Here is an 18,381-nt window from a genome sequence, read left to right as displayed (position 1 = left end):
CCTGTGGGATGGTGCTGCCCCACTCAGTGAATTCCCCCTTTGCTGGCCATGTGACAATTACGCCTGGAATCTCCTCACAGACACACCCTGAAGCGTGCTTTCCTACTTTCCTAGGCGTTTCTCAATCCAATCAAGTTGACAATCAAAATTAATCAGCTTGATCAGAATACCGATGGCCCAGCTCCCGTCCCCCACCTCGGATGGTTGGAGAGGTCAGGCGCTATTACGAGCTGTCACAAGGTGTGTGCCTCATCACCACCTATTTCAGCTCACACATTCACTGAAGGAGCGACCTGTTTAAGAGTATGACAGGTAGCAAACGTGTTGACCAGGACAGCCTCGGGCCACTGTTAGAGCTCCTGTGACGAATGTCCGGCTGCGGGAGTAGGTGCATTCCCCAGAGGCTCAGTTAAGGAGTACGTGTGCAGCTGAGCACATTTGCTTTTAAGTGACACTTGTTAACCGCGGTGTAACTGCTACATACGTACCACACCTTGGGTGAGCAAGATCTAAGGAAATACACGCCTCAGCACAAACCCGCAGCTCTCTCTCGAACCCTCCAGAGAACAATTATTGCAACACCTTGTCTTTTTTCTCAGCCATCACACTCTGCTTTAATGAGGTGTTCATCAAACTCCTGAGCTCCAGGCTTGCATTTGGAAGCCACAGCCCTTCTGGGCTCGCCCACAGCTCCAGTCAAGGGCCTGCTGTGTGCATTTGTCACCCTGAACCCGGCAGCTGGGATATCGTCCCACAGGTTAGGTACAGAGAGTGGGAAAGAAGAGAAGCAGCGCATCTGTGTCTGCACCCCAGAGCCCCACTTCTGTCTGAACTGTAAGAGGAGGATTGCGATCTCCAATGGCTCCCAGTTGATCAAGGAAGCAAGCAAGTGGAAAGGACCCACGGCTCTTTGTGTTTTTCTCGATTAACCTACCCCTCTGTTCTCCCTGCCTGTTGGAAAAGCTGAGGCGGAGATTCCAGCCACCCACATGTGTCTCTGCACTGGTTTGAACACCAGTGCTGTCTTTTCCAGTGGGAAAGGGAAAATGTTCCTCTTCTCAGGAAAATCTCACTGCCTTGCTCCCTGCAAGCTGTGGTGCTAATCATGTCCTCAGGAAACCTCTTCGGAGCCGCATTCCCCACAGACCCACATCGCTTTAAAATGAGGGTCATAGTGGTGCCTTCTCCCCTGGACACTCAAGCACCTCCTTTCATGAGGGGCCCTGCACCTCTCTGCCTCTCTGCCCTAAATCCACTCGGAGAAACCTACGAGCTCATTTCCAGGATAAGGTTCTCCCCTGTAGGCAGGTACCGATGGAGGGAGCAACATAGGAGCTCGATGTTGTCCAGACAAGCCAGTGGGCACTTACTGAGCACCTACTGTGTACAAAGCACAGAAGATCAAAGAGACAGTGCAGTCCTGCACTGTTCAGAATCATATAGGGGTTGGTGTCAGACCACACACACACACACACACACACACACACACACACAAAGAGGACCTTTTCATCTTTTCATCAGATGCCTGTGAAACATCTGGTAGGTGGACCAGGTAGGGAGAGTAAAAAAGTGTAAGAAGTTACCCTTCCAAAAGCCCTCTCCACCCACCACGGAGCAGGACTGTGGCTTTGTTTTGAGGAGTGACTGGTCCGTTCCCATCTGTGCTTGCCTTCGCAGCAGGTCCCCTCCACGCTGGGATTCAGATCTGATGACAGTGCAGTCAGGGCAGATGGGCCGGTGGCGCTGCAGCCTCCTTGTGGATCCCGGCCTGGCGTATTCATAACACAACAGCTCTCTTGCCCGGATGGCAGCAGGGGGCAGCTCTTTTCTGCCTTCCAACCCACATGGGTTTGCAGAAATAACAGCAGGGGAGGCCACAAGTGTCCATGTTGGCTCAGGTCAGCAAGGGACAGCCACCTCCATGCTGTGGGCCAGTGCTGCGGCTTTCCTGGGTGAAGCCCTGGCGGTTGGAGGAGGCGCTGGAAGGAAGCAGGCTTCTGTAGCTCTGATGTGCACTTCTGGTGGGGAGTCGGCTTTTTGCTTCATGTTGTGATTATTCTTGAAAATGATTTTGTAGTAGAGGAAAGGAGGATAGAAAATAACACGTAGGATCCCCACATAGGGAGGTGGCTCTCCTGGGGAGGTCTTTATCCCAGGGCACAGGTAGAATAACTCCATTTCCGGTTCATTTCTTTTGTTCTCTCCACTCTCCCTCTGCCCTCCTCCTCCCGCTCCTTCTCCTCTGTTCCAATCAGGGATCACATGCTGTTCTCTTTGTACCTCTGCCTTCCAGCTGTCCCCCAGGGCTGAGGCGGATGCTCAGTAAAATGTCTGTTCTGAATAGGAATGAACACCTGACCTGTCGGGTCTCCCGCCCATCACCTGCTCCCCGAGACTCTATTCCACGGGGGAAAGGCAATCTAAGGTGACTGCCTGCAGGTGAGTGAGTCCCTGCAGGGCTGCCCTGGAGTTCAGTGGGGTAGAGCAGGTGCTAACTTGGGGCAGCCTTTGCCAACTCTTCCCCAAGGGAAAACTTTAAAATTCCCCCCACTGTCTTGTGCTTGCTAAGCTGATGACGCCAAGAGAGATGGGAGGATCTCTGCTTGCTGAGCCTATGGGGAGGCCCAGCCAACTCCCAACCCACTGGAGGCCAGGGCCACGGCCACGGCCACTTGTTTGTGGTCAGGGCCGCCAGAAGGGAGAGCCATCTGGTCTTGGCTCTTCCTCTTTGAGGTCCTCAGCCAGTCTCCTCTAAGACAATGGGTGCTAGCTTCTCATGGTGGGCCCTGAGCTGCACTGGGGGGTGGGTCCTGGGGGCCTGGACCACCGCCATCTAGCATTTCTGTCTCGCCAGGGCAAATGTTCTCTTCCTCCTTGGTAATCAAAGATGATGCACTCTGTCGAGACGGCATTTTGGCCTACTGCCTTTGTGCTGAGTTACCATGGCAACAGTTTCAAAAGGAGTGCTTTTTTCTCTTAATTCTGTAATGGTCTCAGGTTTTCCAAAAATACTTTCATTTTCCAGGGTCCATCTGTGTTCTAAGCCTGTTGGACAGAGCTGCCTCCTGCATGTGTAGATTGTGCCCGATGGCTCCATTCATAGCCATCAATTTAGTAAACATTTTTAATATACAGTGTTCTTAACATCAACCTTATGTAAGTAGATGTGCTAGGCACTGGGGCTCCAAGAGCAATTAGACTTAGCCTGTACCCTTAAAGCATCTGCAGTGCCTGTAGACAAGGACGAGGACAGGAAGAGGTTGGAGAGAAGGGACTCAGGAGGGTGGATGCCATCAAGGTAGGAAATACGCATGCATTGAAATGTCACAAACTCATTAATTTGCACAATTAATACATATTAATAATCATAAGAAAGAGTTCAAGGTTCCTAAGAAAGACAAGTACACAGTGTGTCAGCTAATTATAAAGTAACACGACAACATAATGCAATCAATATAGTATAATGTAATGTAATTGAATAGTAAATATTTTGTCAGTGTAGGAATAAATTAGCGTGGGGCTCTGTGGGGCTATGAATTCAGTCTGGAAGTGGCAGACATGGAGATCGGTTCCTAATCGGTTACTTACAGCCTGTGCAAGCTCAAGGAAGTGACCATACCTCTCTGAGCCCCAGTTCCCCACATTGGTTCCTTTCCAACTGTGACTCAGTTTCCTCGCCTGGAGATTAGTACCCACCTTGGATTGTTGATGCAGAATACCACAGTGCCCGAAGGCACCCAGCACCAGCCTGGCCCAGAGCAGCTCTCAGTCTTACTTTTGTTTTTATTACATCTGCCTTGTTTTGAATTGAAAGCTCCGGAGCTTGGCGCCAGCCAGGTTTTGATGCTGTGCAGGGAGTACTGCTGTGAACCGCAGCCCCAGTGAGGGAAACGCAGGGAAAATCCGGTGGCTGTCCTGAGGGGACATCTTCAGACCCGGGTTTGCCAGCGCTTCTCCCGGCCCCTTCCTAGGGCCCCCCAGGGACAGAGTGTAACAGCAGGAATTGCTCGGCTTCCCGGAACATGCTTGGCCTACTGACTCCCTTCTTCCTAAGAGTGGAGCTGCCTTGGTGGGAGCTGCCTCTCCGCCCTGCACTGCACCCCAGTTGCCCCCCAAGTGGGACCAGGAGCCCGTCTCAGGGGACCCTCTGGTTTTCCACGGTGGGGTGTCCCAGCTGCCACTGGTGGGCATCCGAGCTCCTCCGATGACCTGTAAATGCCCGAAGTCCTGCTGCCCGTACCTGACGGTCCACTTGGTAGATAAAGGAGTGCCCGCCCCCCAACCTTAGGACACTGCCATTTCTTGGGTCACTGGAACTGACCTTAGCCCATCCCTCTTTCTCTGGAGCTGGTTCCGGTCACCTCCTTGCTCTTCTCCTTCTGTACCCCATGACACCCCTCTCTCTTCCTGCTTCTTGTCTTGCCTGTGCAGACACAACGTAGACATATGTTTGGACTGCAAGGCCTCAGGCACCAGCCGGCACTTAGGCCTGTCACCAGTAGACCAGGTTCCGAGTGGAGGCGGGACTGTGGATTGGGAAGATCTATTCACCATTGCATATGAAGTTCTTTCTTTACAGTCTCCACCCAATACTCATGAGCGCTCGCGCACACACACACACACACACACACACACACACACACCCTCTTCCACCTCAGCTTGGGCAAATCACTTCTCCCTTTCTGAGGACAGTTTCTGCACCCACATGTCCAAGGTGCTAGCAGAAGCCCTGCCTGTGTCGCAGGCAGGTCTGGAGAGCCAGTCTTGTCCCTGCTCTGGGCGGGGCCCTGGGGGCTGCTTGGCATCTTCTTAGTCTCTCTTCCTTGGGGTCACCCCACCTATTCATCGCAAAGTGCCAACACCATCTTTAAATCTCAGTACTGAGGGTTTAGCTTAGAAAAAACAACTCATACATTAACATCTGTTGTCTTAAAAGAAAAACACAAAAACATGTGTGCCATAGGTTCACCCCCACTGCTCGAGTGTGTTCCATTAACCTCTCTGCCTATCCTTTGCTGGCACTGGAGTCATAATAACTCTATAGAAAGTATTGAGATAAAGTAGTGTGAGTTCCCTAAATTTATTCTTCTTTTTCAAAATTGTTTTGGCTAAGCTCTGTCCTCAGCTTTTGCATATTCATGTTCATATCTGCTTGGAGGCTTCTCAAAAATATCTGCTAGGGTTTTCATTGGGATTGCATTGAATCTGCACATCAATTTGGGAAGAATTTGCATCATAGTAATATTAGTTCTTATAGTTTATGCCCAAAGAATTTCTCTGTTTATTTAGATCTTCTTTGCTTTATTTTATCAGTTTGTTTTTTTGCATCATTCAGACTGTGCACATTTTTCATTATATGTATACTAAGTATTTTATTCTTTGGTGTAATTCTAAAGGGTAGTTTTAAATTTTGAATTCCAAATGCTCACTGAGTGAATATAGAAATACAGCTAATGTTTTAAATATAGACTCTGTGGTCTGTGGCTTTTTAGGACTCATTCACTAGTTATATGATCTCTGTGTGAATTCTTTGGGCTTGTCTCTGTACAGTAATATCTTCTACAATCAGAGATAGTTTTGTGCCTTTGTTGTATGTGAGAAAGCTGTGCTTTTCTTTTTTTCTTTATTGCACTATTTAAGACTCCCAGTGTGATATTGAATGGGTATATTGGGATGACACATTCTTGCATATTCCCTAAATCTTAAGGGGAAACCTTCACTCTCTTAGTGGTAAGTATGGCATCAGCTAGAGGCTGTTTTATTTGTAGATGTTTTTCATCAAATTTAGGAAGTTCCCTTCTACTTTTACTTTGCTAAGAGTTTCTGTGATGAATGGATGTTTAGTTTTATCAAGTGCTTTTTCTGTGTCTGCTGATATAATCGTGTTGTTTCTTCTCGTGTTTGTTGGTGTGAATTATGTTGATTGATTTTTGCTTTGTTTTCATATTAGTACACGTTTACAGTACACAGTGTTTGCGCTGGTTGTGTGAAACCGCTGCACGTATGTGACACGTCTTCCTTCCTTTCTCATTCCCTTCCCTTTCCTTCCACTTCCCACCCCTCTCCATCTCCTGGTCCTCTTCCCAGTTGAGAAGGCTCTATCTCCGTATTTCCTGTTATCTATCTTTTACTTTGTTCTTTATCTATGACTTGCTATTCTCATGTAAGAGAAACCAGACAATATTTAAGCTCATGTGTCTGATTTATTTCACTTCAAGGTGCAACCATGTCCTACAAAGGATTCAAGTTCATCTTTTTAAATACCACATTTTCTTTATCCATCCGTTGATGGACATACAGTATTGAGATAAAGTAGTGTGAGTTCCCTAAATTTATTCTTCTTTTTCAAAATTGCTTTGGCTAAGCTCCGTCCTCAGCTTTTGCATATTCATGTTCATATCTGTATCCGAGATTCAACTGTTGTGAGCTGTACTGCTGTAGATACGGGTGTGCATAGATCACTGTAATATGGTGTTTTTAACTTTTTCGGGAAGATACCTAGAAGAACAGCTGATTGATTTTTGCATGTTGATTCTGCCTTACACCGTCCCTTTTATACATTGTTGGGTTCAGTTTGCTGATATCCTGTTAATGGCTTTTTATCTCTGCTCAGTTGAGAAATTGATCCGCAGTTTAATTGTCTTGTGACATCTTTGACTTTGGTAGCTCAGTAATGCTGGCTTCATTAAAGTGATTTATCGGGTGTTCTACAGAAAACAGATTGGAAAGTGTTCTTCCTCTTATTTTCTGGAAGAGAGTGTGTCGATTTGGTGTTGCTTTTTCTTACATTTTTGGTAGAATTTGTCATTGAAACCATTTGCTTATTTCCTTTAGTAGGAGATTTTTATCCCTGGATTTAATTTTTAGTAGCTATAAAGACTCCTTGGTCTGTCATTTCTTCTTCAGGAAATTCTGGCAGTGTGTGTTTTTCAGGGAAAGGGTCCATTTCATTTACACTGTGGAATTTGTGGATATGAGTTGTTTTCAATAATCCCAGTAATCTCTTATCATTCCCTTAGTGTTGTAATGTCTGTAGCACTGTCCCCTCTTCACTCCATGATTGACAATTTCTGTTTCCTCTTTTCTTGCTTTGTCTGGCAAGAAGGTGATCGATGCACTTTACTGATCTTTTCAAAGAACTAATCTGTGGGGTGATTAATTTTCCGTGTTGTGCCTGCTTTTAACTTCATTGATTTTCTTCTATCATCTTTATTATTTCCTTTCTTCTGCTTACTTGGTTTTAATCTCCATCTTCTTCCTCATTTTTAAAGCTAGAGCTTAGATTATGGAGTTGAGGTCCTTCTTTTTTTCTGATATATTTGATACAATAAAGGTTCCTCTAAGCACTGCTTTTGTTGCATCAAAACGTTTTTCGATAACTGGTATTTTCACTTTTTCTCAGTTCAAAATATTCCCTACTTTCTCTTGAGACTTTCCCTTTGACTCTCTGATGGCTTAGAAGTATAAGTTTAACTTCCATGTTTTGGGAGATTTCCCCAATGACCTTCCGCTGTGCCTTCTAGTTTAGTTATGTAAGTGTAATTCCCTTCACCTTGCTGAGGTTGGTCTCACGGCCCAGGCTACGGTCTATCTGGGTGAATGAGCTACGTGTGCTTGAGAGGAGGGCTGTCCTGCCACGTGCCAGGGTCAGTAGCGTCACTCAGCTCCTGGGGTTGCCAGTGCATTCAAGCTTTCTCTATCCGTGTCCATCCTCTATGTCTTTCTGTTGCTAAGAGCAGAGAGCTGAAGTATGATACCGGTGGACATGAGATGCTCGGTGCTGTTGGCTAAAATATGCCCTCCAAAATTCCTACGTTGCTGGGAGAGGTGGCCCACACCTGTAATCTCAGCACAGCAGAGGCTGAGGCAGGAAGATTGTAAGTTTGAGGCCAGTGTAGGCTACATAATGAGTTCAGTGCCAGCATGAACGGTATAGCAAGGTCCTGTCTCAAAAAACAAACAAACAAAGAAACAAACAAGCCAAAACTCAGATGTTGAAGTCTTAACCCCCAGCACCTCCTGGTGTAACTGCAGATAGGGCTTTCAAGGGGCAGCTAAATTAAAATGAGGTCTGCAGGATGGGCGCTGAGCCAAATATGACCATGTCCCTCTAAGAAGCGGGAATTTGGACACAGACCCACGCAGAGGAAGGAAGCTATGAGGAGACCCAGGGAGAAGATGGCCATCTCCCAGCCGGGAGCTGAGTCCTGGAGCAGATTCTCCCTCCTGACCCTCAGGGAGCAGGTTTGCTCCTGCGTTTGAGGGTCCCTGGCCACTGCATCCTCACCGCCACTGCAGCACCGACTCCTGGGGCTGCCTTGGGGATCCCCTCAAACTTCCAGCACCCAGGAGTCCCTTTGCACCTTCCATCTAGGAGGAGGGGTCTGTCTTGGAGTGCCCGCCTTTTGGGAGATGATAAAGGTAGAACCCAGTAGCCAGTCTGCCGAAACCTCACCCTAGGATCCGTTGTCAGATTGCCCCTGCCCTCTGCTTCAATGAGACAAAGCTCACCTGCTCGTTTCAACAAAGCCACTTGCACACGCATGTCCGGGGCTTCCCCAGGTGTATCTTGAAAACAGACCCGGCTGGCTGGGCAGCCTCTGATTGCGATTGTCTCTCTCCGTCTACTTCCTGGGTGTCTTTGGCCAAGTCCCTCCTTTGGCCAGCAATAGCTCTTGCTTCAATCTTCCCAACCTCCAGAGAATGGAATCGAGACTGACCTCTTGTCTTCCAGTGGTGAGATTTGGCTGTTTGAAGCACTTTGAATTTAGAATCTGTTTTACAAACGAGGAAAAAAAAAACCATAGAAGCAAGACAGGACCAAGAAACCTGAGACAGATGGATTCGGAGCAGGGCTCGGCAGCCTGGCTCAGCATAAGCAGGAGGCGTGGGGCTCTCCGTGAACAAGTGCAGGCAGAGGAGTACGTGATGAACTGATCCCACAGAGAGCACACGCTACAAATGCTGCTCCTGCCTCCCTCACTTCTGATTAAGCAGTAGGAGAAGAGACCCACGATAATATCTCGGTGTTGCATGGCTGCAAGAACAACAGAAGAAAAGAATATTAGTAATTATTAAATGAATATGGGGTTCTGTTTTCTGTTACCATAAGGAAAGAGCAGAGGCTGGGTACCTTATAAAGAGAAGAGGTTATTTAGATCACAGTGTTGGAGGTAGAAGGTCCAACAGCAGGATGCCAACTCCTGCAGGGCCCCCGACTGTCTCCCATCTTGGCAGAGGGCACCATGGTGGGACGCACGTGACAGGAAGAGGTTGCATCATATTAGACAGAAGACCAGGGGCTGAGGAGGGGCTGCCTCACTCTTCCTTACTCGGTCCTCTCACTGGAGCTCACTGGGGTCTCAGGAGAGCTACTTCCTTCCAAGAGCGGCACCCCAGTAACCTTCCACTGGCTGCCACCCCTTAAGGGCTGCACCTCCCCTCAGCGTCGCCACCCTGAAGCCCAGGCTTCCCGCACTTGGACCGTGGAGAACAATCCCCGCCCAACCACAGCGGGACCAGCTTACCCAACCCGGGCAACACTCGAGAGGCCTGTATTATCTCCACGCTCATGGGAAGGAAATGAGGCCAGGTGTGTAAATGACGCTCCCCAGGGCCACCCCATGCCGTGAAGCAAGATTCGCCCCAAATCTTTCTCACACCCAGCCCACCCTGGTACCCTCCAACCACTCCATGCTCACTGCAGCTGCGGGGCAGAGGAGTGTTTCACACAGCAGGGACCGCCCCATCCCCGGGGACCTCTTGGACTGAGGTTTACGAAGTACAGCCTGGGGGTGGGGGGCTTCTGACTTCACACCCCTGGCTTTCCCTGTCACCTTTTTATCTGTTAAGAAAGGGCCCAAGGAAGCTTGTGGGGAGCAGGCCATACCCCTGTCTTCACATGAGTCCTCTGGCCAGTGGGACATGGATGTCCATGGTGGCAGCTGTCCGAGTCCTTCCTGGAGCAGGTCTGGTGGGGCTGGCAGACTGATTTGCACACAGAGGCACTGGGTAAACACACGAGGGAGCGGAGTGCACTGGGGCAGGAGCTGAGGACGCAGGCACCCAGTGTGGGTCCCTGGGAGGGAGGCTGTGTCCCGGGCCTGTCCCCCCAGGGATATGGCTGGACAAACTCTCACACTCACCTCTGTCCCAGGCAGGATGGCAGGATCTCGGGCCCAGAGATCTCCACAGGAACGAGGGTGGCCCCGGCCCCCATGGAGTCCAGGGAGGTGCCCGTCTGGAAGCCCGTGCAGAGGCGGTGCAGGGGGGCGCCAGGTGGTCCTGTGCCTTCCTTCCGGCCATCAAGAGCACAGCTGCTTCATGACAGGGTGCCGCTTCCTCAGAGGCCACCTGCACCCAGCACGGCCTCAGCCTCGCCCAGGAAGCGTCTGTGGTGGGGGCCGGACAGAGACACCCAAGAAGTGGCCTGGAGGAAGGAGGTGCCCGCCAGTGGCGGAATCCACCGCAGCCAAGGAGAAATTGGGGGTCATTTACCCGGAAACATATTTATTAGGCACCATCTTGCCAGACCTGGGCAAGGGGTGAGGAATTCCATAAAAACAAATCAACCCGCTCCCCTTGTGAAACCTCCAGGCAACTGAGGGGGCAGTGTTGGGGACAAGCCCCGGCTGGAGTGGACAGGTCCTTTGGGCTGAGGGATGGAGGACGCCAGGCTTGACTGTTGGCTGCAGCCCCCAGGTGCCTGCCCTGCCGCAGTGCCCACAGCCTGCCTCCCTCTCAGAGCCTCCAGCAGGCTGGCGTGCGCCCCAGGCGTCGCACCCCCTCTGACCTGCGTCACCAGCTTGGGGCCAAAACGAGGCCCCACGTCTCACTTACTTCAACTTTCAGCCCTGTGTTTAGCACACACAGATCCCACTCCCCCCGACTCACGATGCTTCAGCTTAGGGTTTTTTTTTACTTTACCCGGGTGTAAAAGTGATGCACAGTTAGTAGTCACCGTCCTTCAGATTTGGATTTGGCTCCTTCCGGGCTAGTAATATGTAGTCCTGTGAGCGGGAGACCAGCCGGGGGAGACTCCCCAGGGCACTGCGCTGCGTGCTGGCCCTGATCTTTGTTAGGCAGGGTGCGGTTAGCGCATTGCCTGTGCTGTTTTCAACTTAGATGTTGAAAGTCGGGACGTAGACCCATTGTCAGTCCAGGAGCATCTGTAATCTGTTACACTCTTATTTACACCTGTCATTATATTTACCAATGTGCTCAAACCACGGTAATTTAAGTATATGCATGTCTATATGCTACCCTACACGTGCTAGAAGTACTCCTACATCAAGGGCACCCCAATAGCCCCGGTTCACATCAGCCGGGCCCGGCCTGTCCCAGGCTCCCTCTGGTGGCCACTTCCTGTCACTACACCCCAGGTTCCACCCTAGAGCAGAGTGGTGTTAGAAATAAAAATGCCAGAGCTCGTTCTAGCGGGGAAGTTGCTCTTAGCTGAAGCGGGTGCTTTTTGACCTCGTAGTGATCGTTCTTTACAAAGAAGCCCCAGGACTCGGTGAGAGTCAGGCACGGAGCCAGTTCAGCATGGCCACTCAGTATCCTAGCAACTCAGGTGCAGGTCTGACTCAGCACCGTGGAGGATACAGGCAGAGATGAAAGTGCCCAGGCAGACACATTTGGCTTCTAGCCCTGACTCCAGCACAGCTCATCACTGTGAACTTGGCCTCTGCTTATCCATCTGTAAAATGGGAGTACAACAGTCCCCTCCACCGGGATAGCTGGGTGATTAAAGCAGAGTATTTTAGTATCTCCAGCTCGGTCCCTGACCGTAGCAGGGGCTGCATCCTGATAATAGAGTGGTCAGTAAATGTGTGTCCAGGGAAGGTGTAACTTTCCTGTTCCTCCATTCAGATCCTACTCCAGAGAAGCATGTATTGTGGAGCAAACAGATGCCGAGATGAACCTGGGCTGGAGCGGGGAGGGCCCTTTTTATGACCATATCCATGGTGCCCTTAGAGTACCCCCCACAACCTCCATCCTGCAGACTGGGCAGCAGGAGGCCTTTAAAAAAACGGTGGGAGCTCTGATCTGGGGAGGTGAGCGTGGGCTGTGGTGGGCGGGGATGTGCAACTCGGCAGTAGGAGTTAGAATGCCTGTCCTTGAGGGAGCTTGTTCCTACGCCAGACACCCGACTGTCACACCTGTTGAGTCAGAGATTGTGTATGTGGGAGTCCACCCTCATCAGTAAAAATGTGTGTGCAAAGACTTATGTGCATCTGATGGGTGTGCAAGGATGTGTCTCATGATATGAGTTATAACAGGCAAAAGTGGAAATTCCTAACTCCAACCCTAAGGGAGAAGTTGCACTATTCAGATTTATAATAGAACGCTGTTTATGATAGAGTATTGCATGACTCAGATGGGACTGGTGGGCTTTTATATACAGGGATATAGAACCACATGTGTAAATGAGCCCTCTCTCTCCTTCTCCCTGCATCCTCAACAAAGAAAACAGATTGAAAAGAAAATAAATCGAAATAGTAATGGTGATTATGTGGGGATTGTGATCCTGTTTCTCTTTTTTGTCTTTTACATTTTCTTAGTATTCTACACCCATCATATAGTAGTTTATAAATTAGAAGGAGGATAAAGGCATTTACAGCCCATATTGTCCTGGAAGGGCCTGGTGTGGGGGGGTGGGCTGTGGTCCCCACAAGTTACCAACCAGCTGGGAAGTTGCTTAAGCTTTCTGGTGTGAAGGGGATTAAAATACCCACTACGTGTTACACAAAACAAAAGCAAAGCCCTGTGTAGCTGGCCCGTGGTGGTTGTGCCGGTCACCTGGCCAGGCCAGTCTCCCCGGGGCTCTGCTTCCTGCTGTGGCCCTAGGTAATTCTCTCTGTCCTCCCTTGCAGCTGCCCATGATGGGAGGCGCGTTCATGGACTCGCCCAACGAGGACTTCAGCACAGAGTACTCCCTGTTTAACTCTTCCGGCAACGTCCACGCGGCCTCCAATGGCCAGGGCCAGCTCGAGGAGCCTCCTCGGTCCTCCAATGACGCCGTCTTGCTGTGGATTGCCATCATAGCCACGCTGGGGAACATCGTGGTGGTTGGGGTGGTGTACGCCTTCACCTTCTGAGGGGACAGAGTCCCCGGCTGTTCCGGGATGGCCCCTCTGTGCCCGGCTGAGGCTTCCTTTGTGGCCATCTTGCTGTTGGCTTTTGGCCCCACCCAGGTTCTAGAACCAGGAGTTCTGACCACTTGAGTGGCCTTTCCGTGGGCAGCCGCCATGCATCTGGAATTTCCCTGCCAGTCCTGATTTCAAATATTCTGGGCCACAGTCAAGTGGATTCCTGAGTGTGGAAGCCTGGACTCAGCTCCTGGAGACGTGGCAGGACAAGGCCTCCAGAGAACTGGCTGGGGAGTCCTTGAAATGGTGGTTCCAGACCACGAGACCAGGAGGAACAGCCGGGTGGGGTTAAAATGTAGACATGATTTGGTGATCGCTTGCTAGCAGTAAAAATCACTTGTATGTCTTGGTTTTATGCAAACTTGTCAAAGTGGTGTGTGGGTACAGGGGCAGGAGCAGCCCTGAGAGCCTTGGGGTTCCTGACCCAATCTTGGTTTCTTGTCCAGCCCCTTCAAACATTAATGGTGATCTTGGAGGGCCATAGAGGGTTCCTAGTAAGACTTAGAAGTGACACTTTGTCATCTGGATCCCCCTCGGACTCACACACATCAGGAAACGCAGGGGGAGGGTTACAGTAGTGAGGTTTGTGGGTGGTTGCTAGTGGCCTTTTCTCTGCGGATGGATGTGCTGATCTTTTCAAGAAGAGGAGAAGATGCCTTCAGCAGTGAGACCTGCCAGCCCCTCTTCAGTCACCCCCTTTTTCTCTGAGGAATCACAGAACGAGTCTTCACACCCAGTTACTGCATGGATGGGATGTGAGTTGCCTGTGGTCCCAGGGTGGGTGAGTGAAAGAGAACAGAAGGCATCTCCTTACTCTGCACCCCGGCTGGGCTCTGCGGTGGGCAGGTCCCCACCTTGGCAGGTGTGTGGCAGGAACGTGAGTGTCCAGGGGCACCAACAGCCAGACGCGCAAGCTGGGCAGGTCACTCAGCACCTGTGTTTCAGATGTGGTTCTGACTAGGTGTGCGCTCGCCTGCAGCTTTGAAGGTGCTTCTGCCCATCCAGGTTCCTTAAATTCTTAAAAGGTTGCATGTGGGGGTTCCCTGCAAACAAGGAAGCTCTGCGCTCAGACTGGAGCAGAGTAGCACGTCCTGCAGCAGCAGTTTGGGACGACTGCTTTTCTTCTCTAGGAGAGGTCTCGGTGCCTCTGTGGTCTCCAGGGACGTGAGTGCTCTCAGTGACAGCAAAGCGCCTTCCTTGTCGCCAGGCAGACACTGGGCTGGGGAGCCGCGAGCTAATAGGATTACCAGCCTGGCCTCCAGACAGTGCCACGGTCGGCTGCTGGCTCTTATTAGCCCCAGCCACACATCCACGCACAAGTGCATGAGCTACAGTGGAAGCTGAGTGCAGAGCCAGCTGACCTCGGCAGCCAGTGAGAAAGGAATCATGCCTGGGCTGGGCCAGGAGCTACAGTGGCTTGAGGTTGTTCGCCCTGGGTGCCTTTGGAGAGCCCTGCACATCCCACTGGGACTCCCTTGAGCTAGAACTTTCCTAGATAGATGTCAGCATGGGGAACGCAAGGAGCTGGGCCTGGGGGAGGTTTGATCTCTTCAAGGTTACTCCAGCACAGCGCCCTCTGGCCCTTGTCCCAAGGGAGCCTGTGACCCTGTAAAGCAGCAGTCCCCTCCCCCACCTCCTGTGCTTTCCTTGTCTGCTTTTTTCTACCATCACAGATTTTTACGCCCTGCAGCTGCACCCATGGGGCTCCGTCTCAGCTCTAGGGCAAGGGAGAAATAGAGACCTGACCTCGAGCCCCAGTGTCCCGTTCAGGCACTGGTGTAGATCACAGACCCACCCTCCATCCTGATGTTGACCCAGTACCTAGGCAGCCGCCAGGCTCGGCGGAGGACATCAGTTTCCTGAGGCCGTCCAGCAGAAAGCCAGGAGCTTGGAACCCAGGCTCTGAGGCCACTGAACCATCCTGCCTTTTGTGGCTGTGTGGTTCTGCCAGGGCCTGATCTCCAGAGGCTGTTTCCTCAGGGGCCACTTCATGGGATGACCTGGGCCAGCTGTGGCTCCGCTGGGTCCCTGATGTCCTCAGAATGGGGCGTGTCGGACCTCCTGCTGCTTCCCTCTCTGCCCAGACTCTACCGCTGCATGAGACTGGCCACGTAGGCCTCCCTAGGGCTGCAGCGAGGTTCCAAATGGCTGGTTTGCTTAGCGTGCAGAGGGTCCTGGCTGAGACCGGGGAGCCCCGCAGACTGTGCACACGTGGAAGAAGCCTCCTCCAGTCAGAGTCATGGGACCCACACGACACAGGCCTTTCTCTGGGCCCCAGGCTGTCTGGAGCAGGGGACATGCGTCCTCTTCTTTCAGACCTCAGCCAGGGCCCTGTTCTGCCGTTTCCCTGAATGAGGTAGATCCCCAACCTCCTTAGATTTGAGGGTCAGTGCTGAGGAAGGAGAGGGTTTACTTCTCCAGGAGAAGGGTGTGCATTTGGTAGAAGGTTGAAAAGAAAAGGAGACCCCTCCCCGCCTACTTTGGAGAGAGGCCTGTATCTCCACGTTGAAGCCCCCAAGTCCCAGGGAGTGTGCAAGGAAGACAGGCTAGCACCAGGCAACTGTGACCACAGGCTGGCTTCCAGCCCTGTGCTAAGTGGTGGGCTTGGATATTCTCTAGACCATGTTAGTATTTATCAGGACCTGTCCCCAGAGCCAAGAGATTGGGCCACGTGTGCGTGTCATCAGAGTGGCCACTTGATCCCTTCCAGGCAAAAGGTCCCCTCTTCTGCAGGCCCGGGGCTCCCTCGTGATGAGCAGAGCTGTCACTGGCTACTGTTGCCCATGGCTGTTTTGCACATCTTCCTTGCGTTGTGTGCTCTTGTGCGAATCTCTTGTGTTGCCCAAATCTCCCCTGCGGCAGGTGTGAGGGTGCAGGGGGTGCACATTAATTCTCCTATTTTCCTGTCAAGAAAACTGAGGCCAGACCCTCTGTCTGAGAGCCCAAGGAAGGAGCCAAGACCCAGCCGCAGGCTGGTGAGCACTGCCCTGCAGCTTCCTGTGCCCGCAGCCTCGGCCATGAGCCCTCTGGGATGGCACTTCAGAGGCTAGAGCCCGGGTTTGGTCCCGGTGAGCCTGCAGCCAGATCGCCAGCGTCGAGTGTAAGTGTGAAAGGGGTAGGCGGCTGTGCACGTGTGCTTGGTCTCAGCTCTCACAGCAGAATGGGCATAGAGAGCACCTGATTGCAACCTTTAATGTTCAAGAAGAGCAGCTGAGGCCACCCAGAAAGTCCATGGCCAGCCAGCTTTGAGACGGGATTGTGTTCTCTGCCAGCTGTCCCCAGGTCCCCTTGGCTGAATCCTGCAGATGTCCACGATTGTCTCCAGAGCAAGTCCCAGGGGTGGGCTGCCTTGCTGACGGGGAGGCCTAGGTTTCTATGCACAGGAGCCCTGGAGAAGAGCAGGAGGCTGAATAGTCCACATTCACCTGTCCCAACCTCTCCCATCCCAGTGTGTTCCTCAGGCCTTGCCCAAGGCCACTCAGTGAGACAAGAGGACAGGGTAGGTAGACTGCACTGTGAACTCAGGGACAGGGAGCGCTGTTCTATGGGGCCGAGTAGCCCCTGGGTCCCCTGTGCCAATCTCCCCAGCTGTTTTTCTGCCAATATCTTAGTGAGCCAGAGAACTGGCACTTACCATTCAAAGCATTCCCCCGGAAATGGCGATCTCCGTGGTCTGACAGAGCTCTGTGAGCTGGTAGGAGGGCACTTCAACCCCAGACCTTGAGGAAATTGAGTCTCCAGGAAGTGTGAGAGTGAGGCCAGGCTGAGCTAGGGAGCAGAGGAGCAGGATCATGAACCCCGGGCTTCTAACCTCAAAGGTTCTGACTCCAACCAGCCTGTGTTCTCAGCTGCTGGCACTTGTGTCCTCCAGGAGACATTTGGCAATGTCTAGAGACCATTTTGGCCGCCATAACTTAGAGGGGCGCTAGTGACATCTGCTGGATGGAGGCCAGGGTTGCTGCTTAACATCGTATAATGCTCGGGCCAGCCCCCGCACGGAGAATGATCGGGGCCCCCAAAGCCAGTCATGCTGAAGTTGGGAAACCCTGCACTAAGTCATACTATCTTTGATTTCAAAATTATGGTTTTCCCCAAAGTTTCACTCTTCCTCATCTGTGAGTCACTGAGTAAATCAGAGCCCTTCTGAGCAACAGCAGTGATCAAGGGTTCACACATTTCCAGTGAAGAGCTAGGATCTGGAATTCCTCATGAGTTGGACTGGACTTTGGAAACCCACCTGATTCTACTCTCTGGAGGACCCCCAGCCAGAATGGAGACTGCTCCACAAAGAGAATGGATGGAGTGCTGAGGCTGAACTTGCCCCATAGTGAGGTGTCTTTGGGGGACCTCCAGAGGCAGGTCTCCATCAGCATCTCAAGGAGCGCCATTGTCGGGGAGCTTGGGACAGGGGCGTGGGAGATGATAACAGCTGTTGGACAAATCTGCATCTTATTTCTGACCCTTTCCCACCTGCCCCACCCAAGCTGAATGCGTACTAAGTACTCTTTCTACTATTTCAACTTTTACAGAATCCTTATTCTTGTAACTTGCCCACTGCGTATACCAACTCTCCATACTGAGAGAGCCAGAAATGTTTCTATGTCTTACTAACATTTTCATAATCAACTTGTAAAAGTATGCCGTTTCCTTGATATGAAAGTATTTTAACTACTCTCGTAGGCCTTTGCTACTGCAGCACCTGGTTTGACCATGTGACTACTGGCTTTTCCTACAGTGAAAAAAAAGGCTCCTTCTTAATGTGGGCCTTCCGTGTGCTCTTTAGACTAAAACTCTGTAACCTCCGGGATGTCAAAATGTGGCAGTGAAATCACTCTTTGTTAACGTTATTGCTGTGGTTGTCATTTTCTATTATGATAATTAAAAAAAGAACAAAGGAAAGCTTTCACCCCTGCCTGTCTGGATCCCAGCTTGCCTGACATTAGGGGACTATCCCCTCATCTGTCCCAGGTGACCCCTGTGCTAGCCATCCCGCCCCACCGAGGCAGGATGTCCATTCTGCTCACAAGGCCATTCCATGGTGCAAGCTGCGGAGGCCCCTGTGAGCATTCATCAGTCTTTCCGAGCACCGAGCCTTCAGGGCAAAGAGCAAAGCACTGTACCAGCTTCCTCCCCCCAGCACCTTAGGCTCATAGGAGCCCTCCGGAGAAAGGATGAATGGTTCCTCAGTGCCCAACCTGGAACAGTTCAACAGTACAAGAAACATCGAGTA

The 18,381-nt window shown here is 51.3% G+C and overlaps 1 protein-coding gene across 1 annotated transcript in view; it reads left to right on the top strand.

Moving 5' to 3' along the window:
* LOC102015452 (chromosome unknown open reading frame, human C14orf132) overlaps nt 1–18,057 on the top strand; it is a 33,990-nt gene extending 15,933 nt beyond the window's left edge. The window contains exon 2 of the mRNA XM_013517248.1: nt 12,876–18,057. Coding sequence (XP_013372702.1) covers nt 12,876–13,100 — 225 coding nt within the window. The 3' untranslated portion in view covers nt 13,101–18,057. The remainder of the gene's footprint in view (nt 1–12,875) is intronic.
* Nucleotides 18,058–18,381: the final 324 nt, after the last annotated feature.

The sequence above is a fragment of the Chinchilla lanigera genome, unplaced genomic scaffold, assembly GCF_000276665.1.
Source record: "Chinchilla lanigera isolate Chin_1 unplaced genomic scaffold, ChiLan1.0 scaffold00037, whole genome shotgun sequence".
In the NCBI taxonomy this organism is placed as follows: domain Eukaryota; kingdom Metazoa; phylum Chordata; class Mammalia; order Rodentia; family Chinchillidae; genus Chinchilla; species Chinchilla lanigera.
The sequence above is the reverse complement of the archived record's forward strand: the minus strand, read 5'-3'. Positions and strand labels throughout refer to the sequence as shown.